At 41.0% G+C, this 18555-nt stretch overlaps 1 protein-coding gene across 7 annotated transcripts in view; it reads left to right on the forward strand.

The window, feature by feature from the left end:
• Positions 1–89: 89 nt before the first annotated feature.
• FAM227B (family with sequence similarity 227 member B) overlaps positions 90–18555 on the forward strand; it is a 203421-nt gene continuing 184955 nt past the window's right edge. For all 7 annotated transcript variants that reach the window (XM_039490421.1, XM_039490422.1, XM_039490427.1 and 4 more), the window contains exons 1-7: positions 90–227; positions 8120–8173; positions 10284–10533; positions 11459–11526; positions 11909–11953; positions 13685–13789; positions 17724–17822. In XM_039490421.1, the coding sequence (XP_039346355.1) occupies positions 8123–8173; positions 10284–10533; positions 11459–11526; positions 11909–11953; positions 13685–13789; positions 17724–17822 (618 nt within the window). In that variant the 5' untranslated portion in view covers positions 90–227; positions 8120–8122. The remainder of the gene's footprint in view (positions 228–8119; positions 8174–10283; positions 10534–11458; positions 11527–11908; positions 11954–13684; positions 13790–17723; positions 17823–18555) is intronic.

Here is an 18555-nt window from a genome sequence, read left to right on the forward strand (position 1 = left end):
CAGGCATAACTGCGGCCGCTCAACCGGAGCCGCCGGACCAGCCAACCGTCCGCAGCTGCGGGAGGTCCAGCCGAGCCGTGCGACTAGCAGACCCTCACCAGTCAAGCCAGTGGGAGGTCCGGGGTATCTCCCGCGCATGACTGCTTGGGGTGGCCGAATATGTAGAGCCGGCCCTGAAGAGAGGGGAGGAGCCGGGTTCCTCCCGTCCCCATTTCTGGGCATCCCTGGTAGGACAGTCCTGCACCCCGAAGTGGTCCTGGGTCCACGCAGAGGGTGCAAGGGGGTCTTGGTTGTTCACAGCATGGCTTGTCTCCAGGGGGATATTTTCCCCATTGTGTCTCATGGTTAACAAGGAAGGAAAAGTTGAAACAGGCACTCAAGAGTACTGATGCGAAGCGTGAAAATATGAAAATAACCAACATATTTTAGGTTTTATTACAAAAATAGTGTAGTGCTGCTGAAAGCTTAGTATGTTTCTCCAATAGCCGCAAAATAGCATATTAAACTAGTAAAATAAATATTTATCATATTTATTTTATACTTGTTTGGTATCACAGATAGGGAGTCGAGGGTAAATAACATATAAAAAGACATTTGAAAAAATGAATTAAATCCCTCAGATACATTTTACATTCCAACAATATAAGATTTGACCCAAACCACATGAAAGTGCTCTGAACATTTTAATTGCCAGTAAACATTTTCTTCATCATTGTTGTTTACCACCTTTGTTCACTATGTTCAGCAATCTTTTTGGGGGTGGTGGTGCAAGATTCAGTGGTGGTAATGTTACAGATTGCTGCATTCACTGAAAATCAGGAGCTGGCTGTTTATAAGAAAAAGAAAGCTCTGTGTAGCTTATATCTTGATCATCAGCAGTAAAAGAAAAGGAAATTAAGATCTTGCTTCAGTCCCTCATTAACTGCAGTAAAACAAGATTCCTAAACCTCCATGTTTCTCATTCATTATAACAACACTGAACAAATACTGCTGACAGAAAGGATTAGCAAGGTTATGTTGGAGAGATTATACTTATCTGCATAAATGGAAAGCATAATCTTTTATATTGCATAGTATTTAGAATAGAGAAAGGCATACTTCTAAGACCTGCCTCAAATATAGTGCCTCACATTAATTTTGACACACTAGACAATATTTTGATTAAACTTATAGAAAATAGACATTCTGATCACCCACACACCTTTCAATATAGAGTTTATAAAGATATTAAAAAGGACCATGGATAGCAGTGTAAATCCACAGTAATTCTGCTGAATTTTGCAGCAGTTGGCTATAAAGTGTTGAACATTCAGCCGCCCAAAATCCAACTCATTTTGTCCTTCTTTATTTTTCAAAGCATCTTAAAACTCTTTTAAAAAGTTTTTAGAATAACTGTTGACCCTATATTTTCATCTTTTCTTCCTGTCCTTTACTTAGCCAATTCTATTTTTTTTATTTTAAGAGGATAGTATTTGTTTATGTTTGTTTCATTTCATTGACAAGGAGTGCACTGTAGATACAAGATTATTGTTACTATTACATTTTACTATTGTATTATATTGTATTGAAGTGTGCTGATAAATAGAACCTGAGTTCTGCTTAAATGTGTATAGCTGCATTTTTTCACTGCTAAACAAAATGGTTAGGAGATAACCTTGCCTATGTCACTAAGGTGTTGTGATGCTTAATGAATTAAAATGCTACGATAACTTTGAATAAAAGGTACTATAGAAGATGTATTATTAGTTAATGTACTTTAGTATGTTTAATAATGCTTAGGCTTTTGCCATTCTTGTTGAACATGGGTCACTCATAGATGAAATTTGAACATACAGACTTACATTCAGAAGTTTTCAGTTTTCAGTATTTCAAATGAAATGTGGTTCAGTATGTACCTGATTTGTCATGACATTTACATTTTTTCACAAATTTGGATTCCCTCAAGAAAAAAATACTTCTTTTAGATTTGGAAACAAATTGTTCTCTGTAGTTTTGCATGACTGAGAGATTATGCTTTAAGATTTAGTAACATAAATAATGCCATATTACTAAAATGAATTCCAAATGATTTGATAACTATTTAGTCACTTGTTGGTTAAAGGAGCAGTCTGTGGTATATTGTTCATCGTCGTATTGCAGACAGTATTCTTGGGCAAACTGCTGGACCGATATTATGCCAAATTATGATCTCAGTTACACTGATGAAATCCCATTGACTTCAATGAGATTGCATGGATATAACTGAGAGCAGTATTTAACCACATCTTATTGTTGCTTTTGGCTTGACATGTTTTCTTGTTGGCAATGTGTGATATACTGCAGTAAAAAAATAAGTGGCTGCATTTCACAGGAGTTAGATTATTTCACTGTCAGTCTATGGCAGTCACAATAGGTTTGTAAAGTGATACACTACAGTATCAAAGCTTCTTTTTTCAAGAACTAACTTTTCACATTTTGTGACACTGTAAGTGGAAAAAGCTTTTGTTTATATGACCAGGACAGCACCTTATTCTATAATAGTCACCCAACTCTTATTGCTAAAACGTTGTCTCAACAGAGTTTACTAAATGGTACCATCTACTATTTTATACAGATAATATCTTCATGTATTTGATACTAAGAAGCACTTTATTGGGAGTTGCCAGAGTTCAGCACTTCTTAAGTGTCAGACCAAAAGTACATAAGAATGGCCCTACTGGGTCAGACCAAAGGTCCATCTAGCTCAGTATCCTGTCTTCCGACAGTGGCCAGTGCCAGGTGCCTCAGAGGGAATGAATAGAACAGGTAATCATCAAGTGATCCATCCCCTATCACTCATTCCTAGCTTCTGGCAAACAGAGGGACACCATTCCTGCCCATCATGGCAAATAGCCATTGATGGACCTATCCTCCATGAATTTATCTAGTTCTTTTTTGAACCCTGTTATGGTCTTGGCCTTCACGACATCCTCTGGCAAGGAGTTCCACAGTATTTGAAACTGATTAACTCCTTTGCATTCTGCTTTGTACAATGATTTGAAACATTAAAATATTGGCATTGTAAGGATCTGGGGACCAGATCTGTAGAGCCTGGGACAGCTGATAGTCCCACAGAGCCATTAAGAAGCCATGCAGAACCACAGCCAGGGAAAGTAGGAGCCACAGGAAGTACCGCCCAACAGACCCAGAGTGACAATACCCTGCAGCCCTCTGATTCACCATACTTGCTCAGCAGAAGCAGCACTACAAAGGCTCCACCAAGGTCCAGCTGCCTCATATGCTGCCTAGTTCCAGTGACTCACTACTAGCACTGAATGGAACAAGGCAGTCCAATTACACCATTTTCAGTATGGACTTAGTGAGGAAGTAAAGGATGAGCTAGCCCACATTGAGACCCTGCCCCATTTTGATGCATTCATTGACCTCTCTCTCCACATTGACAACCAGCTGCATGAGCAAAAGGAGGAGGGGTGGGGGGCACACACTGAAACCCCAGGGCCCAACTAGGAACTGATGCAGTTTGATGTGGGCCACTGACACTTGACCCTGGAAGAAAATGAATGGCGATGGCACGGTAATCTGCGTTTTTATTGGAGAGCACCAGGACCAGCATTTAATTTGTGCCAGAGCGGAGTCCTGGCACTTTCTAGGCTTGGCAGTTCATTAGCCCCAGCCCCTCTGGGCTTGCTACATCAATTATGAATGTAAAAAATTGCTTCAGCCCCAGCACCTAATTGTTGAGCCCCAGCACCTCTTTCATTACAAATTAAGCATTAACCAGGACATGCCTTTGCCTTGAGCCTTGAAGCAAAGATGGCTCAGGTGGGCATTCTTCTTCTCTGTGTTTGATTGCATCATCACCTATCTCCTTGGAACCAGGAATGGGAAAGCTGACGCCTTATCCTGAAAGGGGGAGGCGGGCAAGGAACCTAACCAAGAATCACCTTATCTCTTAAAACCTCACAACTTCCTTAGTGCCACAGTGTGCAGAGACCTCCTTCATCTAATCCATTCTTCATGGAACAATCCATTATCCCAGGAGATAACAGGACATCCTGATCAAATGAGGGCTAGAACCAAAATACTATGTGCCACACAGGATGGCATCATCTACCTTCATGGGCGCATATATGTTCCACCAGGGTGCCCCCGTCTATAAGTGCTCCATCTCTGCCATGAGACTACTTTGGCCATCATAAGACTTTCCGCACAGCTTCTCCTTTGCTCTGGTGGCCTTCTTATGCGATCTGAAGTCCGGGATGACATTGACTCTTGTTACCAGACGGTGTGCACCAAGACGCCCTATACTAAGCCCCTTGGTGTCCTAGTACCCCTGGAGATCCTGCCTAGAGCCCGGGCCTCAATCACCCTTGATAGCGGAACTCCCTGTCTCTGATGGCCGCACCATGGTTTTGATTGTTGTAGACCAAATGACCAAAATGGTGCACTTCATCCCCTGTAACAGCCTGCCCTCTACTGAAACACCATCTCAGCTCCTAGTAGTTCATATGATCTGTCTTCATGGGCTTTCCAGCTGTATCACCTCAGACTGAGGCCCACAGTTTGTCTCACTTTTGTGGCATGAAGTGCTCCAGCTAATGGATGTTTGTGCTTTTACCTCCTCCACATACCACCCCAAGGCAGATGGAGAGCAAGAACCAAGTATCAGAGCAATACCTAAATTGCTTTGTCAACTACTGATTCTCCCTCCTTCCTTATGCTGAGTTCTCATACAAAATCACCAACCTCACCTCCACGGGGCAGAGTTCCTTCTTTACCAATTAGGGCTTCCACTCTTGCTTCCAACTGGCCTTGCCAGCGGCCTCCCTGGACCCAGTAGCTGGTGGCTGGATCCAGCAAATTCACCGTATCCAGGAGGAGCTTAAGGACCATCTCAAAGATGCAGAAAGGGACTACAAATTCCTTCTAACCCACTAGTTTCTTGGACCCTTCCAGATTTATCAGCAAATCAATCCTGTCATCTTCAAATTACAGCTCCATTGATCTCTTAAGGTACATACCATTTCCCATGTATCCCTCCTGAAGCCTTATATAGGGTACCACTTTCCTGATTGGTCCCATCAACTGCCCCTGCCAGTCAAGGTCCATGGGCATGAGGACTATATAGGCCACTCTATCCTGAAGTCTAAACTGCAAAGAGGGAGACTGTGCTACCTAATTGATTGGGAGGGCGATGGTCCTAAGGGATGCTCCTGGGAGACCACTGCCTATGTCCATGCCTGGTAAAAAGGCTTAATCAAAACCAGCTGGATTTAGGGTGACCAGATGTCCCAATTTTATAGGGACAGTCCCGATATTTGGGGCTTTGTCTTATATAGGCGCCTATCACCCTCCACCCCCATCCTGATTTTTCACATTTGCTGTCTGTTCACCCTAGCTGGATTAACCAGGTCCGGCATCCACCGAGAGGAAGGGGGCTTTGAAGTGGGGGATGATGTAAGGATTCAGGGATCATGAGAACCTAGGTCTGCAGAGCCTGTCGACAGCTGATGCTCCCACAGTGCCACCAAGAGGCCATGCCGAGCCACAGCCAGGGAGCACTGTGGGGAGTAGGTGGTAAGCATGCCAGTTTGGAGTGAAAGCAACAGGCAGTTCACCTGGCTATGACTCTTAAAGGCATGTCAAGAGGCATTGTGATTGTATGTGGGTATCAAAGAGATGTTAATTAGGCTGATAAACATAAACCCATTTGCTTGTATTGATAAAAATCAAGAGTAGATGCTAAAGGTGTTTGTCGGTGTTTATCTATATCCTGTTGAAAGTTTACCAATGTAACCAAATTAGCTTGTAGATGCTAAATCCTTTTCATATCCTGTAATTCTATATTGCCTTTGCATTATATATGCAACTATACTCAATTGTTAGTAGATTAAAAACCTGGATTTAGCATTGAGATGAAGCTTACTAAAATAGCCTATGTCAATAACATTACTATCTGAAGCTTGTTGACTCACATTGAAAAACCATCTGTAAACCACCTTAGTAGTTTTGAATGGCTGCAACAACTGAGTGGCCCACCAATGGAAGCATGCTGCATTCTTCATCAAAGGAGGATCCCACATGGAGATGACGATGGTCAGCTTGCCAGCCTGTTTCAGCTATAACAGAAGAAGCATTGGGCAAGATCCGGTAGCTCTGATCTTTCTGGATAATATTCAGGGGGCTATTCCAGATGCAAGATATAGTGTGACCAGATGTCCTGATTTTATAGGGACAGTCCTGATTTTTGGGTCTTTTTCTTATACAGGCTCCTATTACCCCCCATCCCCCATCCCATTTTTTCACACTTGCTGTCTGGTCACCCTAGCAAGATAGGACTCCCCAAATCCATTTCGGGTAAACCCTGACAAACTTATGAAAGGACTCTAAGAGACTTACATAGACTTAGAGACTTTACACCTTGATGAACAACTGGATTCAATATATCCTGATCTACAGACTCTGAAATCAATTGTAAAATATATGATTAACTTTAACCATTTAATAACTCTCTTCTTTTCATTTTTTATTAATAAAACGTTAGTTAGTTTACTCAATTGTAGCATGGTATTTTGGTGAGATCCTGAAATGTGTATATTGACCTGGGGATAGTGGCTGGTCCTTTGGGAACAGAAGAACCCTATGTGTGGTATTTTGATTTTAATAAACACACATCATAAAAGTCCAGAAATAAGCCAGGGACTGGAATGCCTAAGGCAGAGGTGGGCAAACTACAGCCTGCGGGCCACATCCGACCTGCGGGACCGTCCTGCCTGGCCCCTGAGCTCCTGGCCTGGGAGGCTAGCCCCTGGCCCCTCCCCTGCTGTCCCCCCTCCTCCGCAGCCTCAGCTCACTGTGCCGCCAGCACAATGCTCTCAGTGGCGGGGCTGTGAGCTTCTGGGGCAGCCAGATGCAGAGCCTGGCCTGACCCGGTGCTTTGTGCTGTGCGGTGGTGTGGCTGGCTCCAGCCGGGCGGTGCGGCTATAGTGCCACCAGCCACCGGTGCTCCAGACAGCGCAGTAAGGGGGCAGGGATCGGGGGGGGGGTTGGATAGAGGGCAGGGGAGTTCGGGGTGGTGGTTGGGCGTGGGGGTGTAGATCGGGGTTGGGGCAGTCAGAGGGCGGGGAACAGGAGTTGAATGGGGGCAGGGATCTTGGGGGGGGGTTGGATGGGAGGGCAGTTAGGGGCAGGAGTTCTGGGGGCTGTCATGGGACAGGGAGCAAGGGTGGGTGAATGGGGCAGAAGAGGCCATCAGGGAACAGGGGGAGTTGGATGAGGCAGGAGTCCGGGGGGGGCCATCAGGGGGCGAGAAGCGGTGGGGGGTTGGCCGTGCCATGCCACGCCTGGCTGTTTGGGGAGGCATAGCCTCCCCTAATCAGCCCTCCATATAATTTCCGAAACTCGATGTGGCCCTCAGGCCAAAAAGTTTGCCCACCCCTGGCCTAAGGGCTTCTTGTTTCGGCTTCTTGCTAACCAGTATGGTGATACTAGCTTTGTGAAATATAATTATAGAGTAAACCACCCCTTTTGGGGGGTGTTTGCCCTATTTCTTGCAGTCTGTCCTCTGGCATTCTCAGTGGTGACCCATACTAGGCCCCTATTTTCAGTGACATATCTTTTCTAAAAGATTTCTCAGGCTACTTTTCTGCCCAGACTTTTTTTAAATTATGGTTGAGTTTTTAATTGCTCTAAACTCAGAAAATGTCAATCTGGTGATTTCAATGGGACTACTTGCTAATCTGCAAACCTGATACTTCTCCCCACTTCTAAGCAAAAATTGAATTAAGAACAATTCAGATTATCATACTAATAAGACTTTACTACTTTTACAAAGTATATTGCAGTATATCTATTAATATACTAAAAAGTGTTGTTTATAAATATTTCACACTGGTCAAAATACATGGGAAAACTACATTTTGTGATGCTGTGTCCTTTCTTGTCATCACATTTGTTCTCATGTTTATTAATTCTCAAAATTAGGTAACACTCAATGGGTCTCTCATTTATTAGTGCTAACTATGAGTATATACTGTATACATCATGGTGTTTGCTTTGTTTACTAAGAACAATACGTTAAACTCCATCTCAATTTTATAAGGTATTTTAATAAGAGTAATTCATATTTGTACTTTGATAGAAGATGCAAGGGCCTCCTGGTACTTTTGAAGAATTCTTACAGTCTCAGAAATTGGTAAGTAAAAATGCTTATTATTGTGTGTGTGTAGTGGAATAAACATGCAAGAACAAGGCCTTGAGCAAAAGCCATATGAATATAAATATTGAAAACCAAGTTTTGAACGTGGATTGTATTTCCTAGGCCCTTGGGCAGTGGAAACTAAGAGCTTTGTAGAAATGGCAAACCTTCCAGAGAACAGCGCTTATGTTGTTAACCTGCATTTTTTCCACATATAGGCCACGGAGGAAGTTTTGTGTCTGCTATGGCAGTAATTCCTGTTTTATTGTGGAGAGCATGCTTGAGAGAGCACACTGACTCATAGCTTGTTTAAAATAGATGACCAGGCCACAACTTTATTACCATAACAGCAGGGCCAAAGACAAAAAGTTCTGCCAACTGTGAAAAGGGGAATAATCAGTTTTGCTTATTCTAGCACAGGGTTTCTCAAATAGGGGTCGCCACTTGTGTAGGGAAAGCGTCTGGCAGGCTGGGCCGGTGTGCTTACCTGCCCTGTCCGCAGGTCCGGCCGATCGCGGCTCCCACTGGCTGTGGATCGCTGCTCTGGGCCAATGGGATCTGCTGGAAGCGGCACGGGCCGAGGGACTTACTGGCTGCCGCTTCCAGCAGCTCCCATTGGCTTGGAGCAGCGATCCGCAGCCAGTGGGAGCCGCGATCGGCCAGACCTGCGGACGGGGCACGTAAACACACCGGCCCGGCCTGCCAGGGGCTTTCCCTACACGAGTGGTGACCCCTGTTTGAGAAACCCTGTTCTAGCGATTCTACCTTGTCTTGCGTTGATAAACTTATAGGGGAGATTTTCCTGATCTCCCTGTAAATTCTACAAACTGTCTACCACCAAAACATTCCATATTAAGACTGATTACCAGTGATGCGTCAGCCAATCGTCCATTCTTGTTTGGAGAGAGAAACCACTGCAATGGACCTATATCTATTCGTTATAGGAGATGATTAGTTGGTATATGGGTGAAACCTTTGGATTGAGTTAAAACCTCATTTGAGGTTGACAGGTGTGAATTCACCCTTCAATTAACATAACTGTAAGGATAGGCCCCCAGTGAAGAGAAAAGAATTATGTGAACCCACCCAGGAGCTTTTGTTGAGTATTATTTTGTGGTGTGGTGGTGGGAGGCAGAACAGACATAAACCAGGGAAAGACTGAGGGAGAGGCAGCCTGAAAAAGCTGATGAAAGCACATTGGTTGACCTTGGAAGAAATCTGGGGCAAGGTTTTTGGGTTGGGGTGCACAGTGAAAAGAGTGCTCTTAGTGCTGTGAGCAAAGAAAGCTGTTTCCTGCCATTTGATTGCTTCTGCATTCAGAGACGCAAACCTTCATACATTCTTTGTAATATACAAAACTGCATGAAAGAAATACCTGACTATCACCACCTTCTCCTCCTAACTGCGACAACATACTGGACCCCAAATTTTTGGCTAACCGCTCAGGTCAAAAGATTAGATTAGAACATGTCCACTGCTTACTGTGGGGTTAAAACAGTGTCCAATCCTGGTATAGTCATGATCAATTTATTATGATTGTACACTTTAGCATTTAGTCTCTGCTCCAGCAAAGTACTTAATCCCATGGGTAATTTTAAATACTTCATGCTTGCCTAAAGTTAAGCACTAGCTTTAAGTGCTTTGCTGGATTGAGGACCTTAGTCCGTGCCTCTGCTTTCAGGGGCATGCACCACAGATGGAAGACATTACTATACTTTCAGAGAACATAAATTACAAAGGACTTTATAAGTGTCCTTAGAACCATGATAACTCTTCTATGCATGATGTCTCCTTTTCAAACTAAAAAGTCCTTGTATAAAGCCCTGCACTCAACATGAATTTGTTCTGCCCTTCTCTGGCCCATTCCTATTTTTGCTGACTGTTGTAACCAAATGTGAGTGCACTATTCAACATAAGAAGAAATTAGAGTCCTTTAAACAATGATGTCAAAATTAGAGGTCATTAAAATGAATAGGAAAAGTGTGTTTGTACTGGAACTGCAGTGCATTGTAAAAATGTAAATGTCACATATAATTGATTCTTAATTTTATCTTAACATTTTTGATTATGCTTATGCCTAATTCTTTTTAACATGTAATTATTGCAGGATGATTGGCCAAGATTTCCCTTTCTAGATGAAGATCGTCCTTTGGTGGACAAATTAAGAAATGACTATTCATTTGATGCTATTTCTAAGTTTCTGTATGACAATGCTCCACTACAAATCAGCCTTGTCTCAGATTTGGAGAAGAGAATCGATGAGTGCACAGCTGAACTGAAGAAACATGCTGAAAAAATATTTTCTTTTCAACAAAGACCAACAGAGGAAGATGACCATCGTGTTTCACTAGAGCAAAGTAATGGGCAATTATTTTAGTTATTACTACTGGGAATAATGGTTGAAAGGTGAATGAAGTAATTTAATCCATTTCCCAATGTTTAAATTCTGGCATCGCCCTAGTGATTATGTTCCAGTTTTTGGAAATAGCTGTGAGAGTATGCTGTCTAGTATGGGGGAGGCGGGGGAGGAAAGCAGTGTGTATATATAGACAGAGAATTGGATAAACATCCAGTGAAATAAAGTAGAATGAAACTTGCACAGTAGAAAATGATTATGCAGTGTTCAATAGGGATAGATTGTATCTTCATGTATAGCCTTGCGTAAGGAATGGTGCATAGGGTGTAACCTCAGGAGTAGTCCTGGGAAACATATATGCATATATATCACTGTAGGAGTAGCCCAGGGAGTCACTGTGCCTCAAAGAGGCTTAATTCCTTTCTTGTTTCCTATATTTACAACAAATTACACTAACCTACACCAGTTCAGCTACATTGTCTGATGCACTGGGAATGTGGAGCCAAGGCTTGCCAATTACCTGGTTTCCCAGTCCACCTGCTTCAGGGGGAAGGGAGTAAATGAATACTTACAATTCACCTACACAAAATATATGCATTCCTTTGGTGCAATCAGTGAGGCTCAGATAAGTGAACACAAAAAATACCCTCTGGCTTAGAGGGGATGAAAATGTTGTCCTTAGTCACCACAGTTGATTAGAACCTCAATTTTACATCTCATCTGAAAGACACTTCCAGCAATGCATTGTCAGTCCATGCTGGGCCACTGGTTCAATAGTGAGTTAGAAAGGGGAGAGCCACTTCTTGAATCATCAGCACCGTGTCCTGTAGCACATTGGTTGTCCTTAGAAGTAGCTTAGCAGAATTTGTCCTGAAGCTGAAAAAACAGAGCTATTTTGTTGCTAAATCTTACTCTTTTTTTTAAAGCCAATGATACTCAACTTACTGATTCAGAAGAAATTTCAATTCAAACAGGCAAGATGGGGAAAACAAAGGTATACTATTTATTTAAAAAAAAATGCATTCTGTTACAGGTTTAGACAGTGAAGACCAAATTTTCAAAGGGGCCTCTATCTTGCATCTTAGACTGAGATTGTGGTCTGCCCTATATGATCACACAGATAAAGCTACTCAAAAATATGATCGTTCTTTATATTGTCACACAATATTCTGTAGTGTAGATAAGACCTAAAGCCTTTGAGTGTCACAGGCCATGTTTTTCAATTTGAAGTCATACTCGGGCTATTTTAAGTTCTGACTTGTAATATGTCATCAGCTGAAAGTGTTTTCCTTTATCTGAGAATACAAGATGTTTAATTCATGGTAAGAAGTGCATTGAACATTAGTTGTGAATGGTTTGTTTAAAACATTTTTCAGATTGATAAATATATCACTGAGGAATCAAGCAGAAAAAATGTCAAGGTAAGTTTGCTAAACATATCATAAAGTAGATTACAGTATAATATCAAACCAATATATTGTGTCAACAGTGGCAATTTAGGGAAAGAAAGGAATACAGAATTAGGCCCCAATATATATATATTCAAGATTTGATATTATTTTTATTAATTATATAAATTTAGATATACCGCATAATGGAAAATCCAGATATGGTGTGAGTGTGTTGATTTAATTTGATTTAATTGATATGTCATGAATGAATACTTGGAGCCTAATTTTTGGTTTTCTCTAAGCTGTGCTTAATGAAGAACCTGTGCAGGAAGCAACAGTAGCTGTGTGTCAGTTTTATATTCTCCTGATTCCGGGGGCTGCTTGGGGCTGCTCATAGGCAGTGGGTAGCTAAAGCTAGAGGGGACTCAGTCTCCCCAAAATTAATCTCTGCCAGAAAGAGCCCCTTCACTACTGCTATGATGGAGGGCTTAATTGGGTGCTAACTGCGTGAGCCATAGCCCACCTAGGTCCACTCATGGATATGCCCCTGCTGAGCCTCTCTGCCGCAGGAATATTTTCTCTAGCCACCCATGAGTCTGCTTCTGCTCCTGCTCCTCTCATAAGTTAAAGGAGCATTTAACCAAATCTGACCGGTAAGAGCACACAAGGCGCCACTGGGACAGCCAGGGATTCTGACTGCTCCATTTGAGGCATCAGTGTGATTACTTACATAAGTAAAGTTAGTGATAGCTGTCAGTGTTGTGGAACTGAGCACTAAAATATTAACTGGCCAAATTTCATGGAGATAATATGAAATAAGAACAGATGTAAACTTCTATCACAACACAATAATGTATTTTTAACCAAGCTAATTAAGTTAAGAAAAATATTACTGATACATGTAAAAATAGCAAATCAGGTTCTGTGTTCTTCTGAGACTTCTGTAAAGTTAAGGACCATAACCTGCTCACGTGAGTTGCATGAGTAATTTTATTGACATCACTAGATCAGAACCCACTTAGCTCACAAGAGTGGTATTATCTGCATAGAGTGGTAATATCTGCATAATGCTTTGAACACATAAAGTGCTATGTAAATGCTAAGCATTCTTATTTTTATTTTGCTTTCTGTACTCTGAAATACAAACTCACCGACTTCCTGGCATGAAATAAAAAACATACAGCATGTTCAAATTATATGAGGGTGATGTCAGGCAGCAGGAGAATTGTTTTCTTAGCTATGTCGATGGCCTCTGCTGGAACGCTATCTGTTATGCACTTGCCATACAATTAACAGAATGACTCTGCAGTGACTAGCTTCAACAAGGAAATGAAGGCAGGGGCTGGGAAATAGCAAAATATGATTGCAAATTGAACTGCCGACTTAAATATAAAAACAAAGCAAAACACCTCGACTGAGGTTTTACTCTATAGCTTCTGGGGGGAAGTAATTTTTGAGACAGAATCATAGGGATGCAAAATATCTATTAATGATCAGGCAGAAATTTCTTGCTGTACCTTGACTGATTGATAATTGGACCTCTCATTGAGTCTGGACAATCAGAGAAAGTAATTGGTGAAGAAAATACTACTGAAAAAATGGGACTCCCAACAATGGAACATTTCCATTGTGGGTAAGTGTCTTCAATTTCAGTTTAGAAAAAATATATTGTGGATACATTTGAAGTGAGATGTTCTCAGCAAAAAAAGAGAAACTACAAAGAGTGTAATAATTAGTAATTAAACATTTTTTTCCTTTTAGAATTATAGATACCCAGGTTTCAAGTTAAAACAGCTTACAGAACTACCAAGACATTTGGAAGCAGCAAAACTTTGGGACTTGGTTATAAAAGCTCACAATTTCAAAGTATGTACACTTTACTCCAGTTTGCTAACATAAAATAGTGCCAGATCTTTATGGTTTATAACTTAAATAAACACATATTTTAAAATGTTCATAGACAGTGAAGTCCATTCTAGACAGTGAAGTCCATTATTTATACACACAACCGGCTCACCTCAGGCAGCAGCAATGAACATTTCCTCTCAAAGCTTTTTCTTGTGTCTCAAACCTGATCTGTTATTATATTGGGGGAAAAATACATTAAAGTAATATTAGAGTTGCAAAGTCAAGCACTCAGAAGTTAGTAAGCTCCAGATCTTCAAAGGTATTTAGGCACCTAACTCCCATTAAAATTAATAGGAGTTAGGCATCTTAATACCTTTAGGGATGTGGGCCAAAATGCCAAAATTAGGGTTGCCTATATAACCTTAATTCAGCCTCCTTCTGTATATGCATTATAGTATAGTCTTTAATTACATGATCACGTGGTATTTTTGCACAGGATCCATCTCTCATTCAATCCACAGGATGGACAGTGCTCAAGAAATGAATCAGGCCTGTGTAGTGCATGAGGCTATAGTCTGAAGGACTCCTGCGGTGAGGATCCATGGACCTGGAACCCGGGTCTGCAGGCTCCTGTGTGGATCCCTTGTCCACACAGCCACACTACAGGTCTGGTGAAGCAGGGAACAGCAGCCAATGAGCCCTATGGGGTTCAAGCTCCACTGGATGTCTCACCCATGGAAGTCCTGACTGGTAGAGCCTACTGCGTTCTCTAATTGCCCTAGGGAGAACATCTGGAGGCTGTCTGTGCTACTAGGTAGATTTCCAGCTTGCTGCTGCAATCGGACCCTTGATACATTGCCTCACTGCAGGTTTCTGGCCCCAGTCCTGCTCCTGATGCCAAGCCTTGCTTCTGGTTCCTGGTCTCCTGCTCTGCTCCTAACTCCTCAGGCTGCCTTCGTTCCTGGTTCCCTGCTCCATTACTGCGTCTTGCCCTGCCTCTGTTTTACTAACCATACTTTGGCTGACTCACTTGGCTCTGACATGGTGCAACTCATTGACCTCGATTCCAACCTTGACTGCTGCTTCTGACCTTGAACCCTCTAGACTGAAGTCAGACCATGTCCCTTATAACCATGGCCCTGGCCTCTTTCCCCAGCCTGTAGGTGAAATCCTGGTACCTGCCTGTTAGAAGCTGATGAGTTGTAATTCAAGTTCCTGCATCCCATTGCATTACTATCACAGCAGCACGCAAGCTTTGGTGTGTATGTGTTAAAGTTCCCTTATACGCTATCTAGCTCAAATTTAAAGCACCACTTAATTTGAGCTAGAGGTTTGTGTTTGTGTACAGGAATCAGGTTAGGGAAAAACTTGAGTTACACCCCAAGCTAATAGTTCAGGGAAGACAAGCCCTTTGTTTCTTCAAAAGATTGTGCACATGGATTCTACTCTTGGTGTGCATGCACCCTATTTCTACAAAATGGCATTCTTTTGGGCAGTAGTGCCCAATAGGACTGTGCCTGCTAGATGTCTTTGCACCTCCCACTCAAGAACATAAAAGGCAGAGTGGTCCCTGCTATCCCTCAGTTCCTTCTTATCTCCTGTGGAAGGAACCCCTCCAGTGTCTACTTGCTTCTTGGTGCTAGTGTTAGTTATTATTGTTAGTTAGTTCTTAGTGAATAATTTTAGTCTTTTTGCCTGTTGGCCCCAAAACCAGGTTTTTGTGTGAGATATTTAATTTATTGGCTAGACTTCTCCCCTCCATCCATTAGAGGAGCTCTAACTATATGGAAGAAACAAATTCCCAGGGTTCAAATTTGCCCTTAATGTGAAGCTTCAATGCCACTTACCAGCAGACTCTCCAGCTGCCTCTTTTGTTTAGAAGAGGATAAACAAATGTAGAGAATTGGTAGATAAGGTCCCAAGGGAAAGAAAAAGAAGCTCAGGACAGCTGACAGTTTCTCAAAGGGACAGCATTAAAGGCATAACAGCAAACTATCCCAAAGCAGAGTAAAGATAGGAAGATACAAATATAGTTGTATCAGGAACTCTTTAATTACCTGAAAATCAAAAAGGAATCATACAAAGAGTGAAAACAAGGACAAATTGCTAAGGATAAGTACAAAAGAAGAGCACAAGCACGTAGGGACAAAATCAGAGAGGCATAAAATGAGTTACAACTAGCAAGGGATATAAAAGGCAATAAAAAGGTTCTATAAACGCATTAGAAGTAAGATGAAGGAAAGTGTAAGTCCATTACTTAACAGGGAAGGAGGGGTACTAACTGATGACACAAAGAGGAGGGTGCAAGTGTTTACGAATACCTACACCATCTCTGACAGATGTTTGTCTAGCATGTTCTTAAAAGCTTCCAATGACAAGAACTATACAACCTCCCTTGATAATCTTTTCCAGCACTTAACTATCCTTATAGTTAGGGTTTTTTTTCCTATTATCTAATCTAAATCATCCATAGACTGTAATGGGAGGGGCAGAGCTATAACCTTTTATAACCCTTTGAAGACTTATCCCAAATAAGTGTTTAGGTCACCTGTCATTCTTTGAATAGCTGGTAATAACTTTTACAAAAGAAAATTATAGTGCTGTATATTTTGAGGGACTGAACATTACTTCTAACGTTTCACTACCAGCCTTCAACAAGATGTTTAGATTCAAAATATACAAATTTTTTACTTCTAAAAAAATTACTTATGTATGCATATGTTTGGCACACAATGCTGTCAGAAAGCCTGCTATATAGACCCAAAAATGACTTGGACATCTCAAAAACCATAATTTTAGTCCCACGCCCAACTCCAAAAAGTCTGTTTTTTGTCATACTGACACTACTTTAGCTTCAGCAAATGACAGGAAATTAATAGCTGCCATAATAAATAAACCTGACAGAGTCAAAATGCATGAATTCCAGAAAAAAATCAGTACATAAATTACATAATATTTACAATCCCTCAGTTATCAGACAGTAACAGATTTAATAACTACTTCAAAAATTTAACTTTAGAAATACAATTTGTGTATTGTAATACTTTTTAATAGCCTCATTTGAAAAAATTTTTTAGAAGACTGCAGTTGCACTCTACATAAGCATATTGAAAAAATACCATTATGTGAGTTTTAAAGTCTTTTTATGGCATTAATTGTAATATTTTGGGGCCAGTTTCAGTGGCGTTGGAACAGGTTTTTATAGTGGGGGTGCTGAAAGACATTGAACAAAACTGTAAGCCTTGTGTATGATAGAAACCACTTCAATCCAGAGGGCGCTGCCACACCCCCAGCACCTTAGTTCCAGCACCATTGGCTAATGTGTGCCTTGTCCTGTAGAGCTACCCACCAGGACAATCCTAAAACCTCACTAATACTTCTGAACAGGGGCCATGCACAGTTCATAATTTATGCCTGTTACCTGATGCAGAGGGGAATAAATGGAACTTATATATGAATCTGCTTTATTGATTTTGCTAGCTACTCTTGTTCTCTGAGGTATTGTTTTTAAATTGCCATTGTGTTGAACTCATTTTTAGGATTCAAATGCAAAGAACACTACCTAAGGCCTCACTAATTTTGTGTATTTCAGTTTTTGAGTGCCAAATTTGAGACATTTAGGACCTGAGTTTCAGATATGCTGAATATCTGTAACTCCAGTCAAAGCCAATGCGAGCTGAAAATGCTTGGCCCTTAAGAATATCCGGCTTTCGTTGTATCCACATGAGTACCCCATGTTGTACTCAACATAGTGGATAATTTTGAAAGAAACTGCTTCTCTTCAACTTAAAGCTAAGCATTGTCCTCTTGAGGTTTTTTTCCAAGTGTTTGCTGAAGCTAAGACATTTTTCTACTATCTGCTGGATTTTGTTATGAAGTGCACTTCTTGTGGTCTTTAACTTTTTGCATTTCTACAATCTAAATAAATTAAACAAAAAGTTTGTTTCAACAGGAAGAAGTTTTTAAAGTTTGGAGAAAGTTGTTTCTCTCGGAAGCATCCATTGCTGTTTTACAGGATTGTTTTTGGTGGTGGTTTCTTCAAAAGTTTAAGGTATAAACATACAACAAAATTATTCTTACAGCTCTTCTAATCAAATGTACAAAATTAAGATTTCTTGTTTTACAAAGTCATGATCCATAGATTGAATAGATTCAAGAGGAGCAGAAGTAGGCCCAGAATGAAACATCTAACTTTAACCTGATCTCAGAGGACATATGTTTTACTTGTGAAGAGCCATTTAAGACAGACGGTTTATATCACTGAATACTAAAATAAAACTTTAAGCCAGAATTGACTGTTTACTTTAGCTTTGCTTACTTTGTTTAATGATGCTAAGATTTATGCAAGATTTTGTTTTGAAATAATTAAATATAAGAACATAAAGCAAAAATATCACTACTTTTGTTACCTGACACTATCGATATGTACATAACTGAGGAGCCAAGGGAAAATATTCATACAGTACATGACTGTGCTTGTGAGTTATCTTGACTCAGTACAGTGCTTCAGCCCAACATTTAAGGTGGTGCTTAATAGGGATGGATTAAACACATGATTCAAATTAAGCATGTCCGTAAGTGCTGTGCAAAATTAAGAGCTTTTGCAAAAAATTAAGAAAACTATTAATTTAAAGGGGGAAAGAATAAAGCAAAATGTAAAATTACTTTGGAAATATCGATAACAGTGTTGTTCCTCATATCATCAGATTAAATGCTACAAGAAATTGCTAATGCCACAGTTCAACAGGGTATTTAAGCACATGTCTAGCTTTAAACATGTAAGT

This window comes from Mauremys reevesii, linkage group 10 (assembly GCF_016161935.1).
Source record: "Mauremys reevesii isolate NIE-2019 linkage group 10, ASM1616193v1, whole genome shotgun sequence".
NCBI classification, from domain to species: Eukaryota; Metazoa; Chordata; order Testudines; family Geoemydidae; genus Mauremys; species Mauremys reevesii.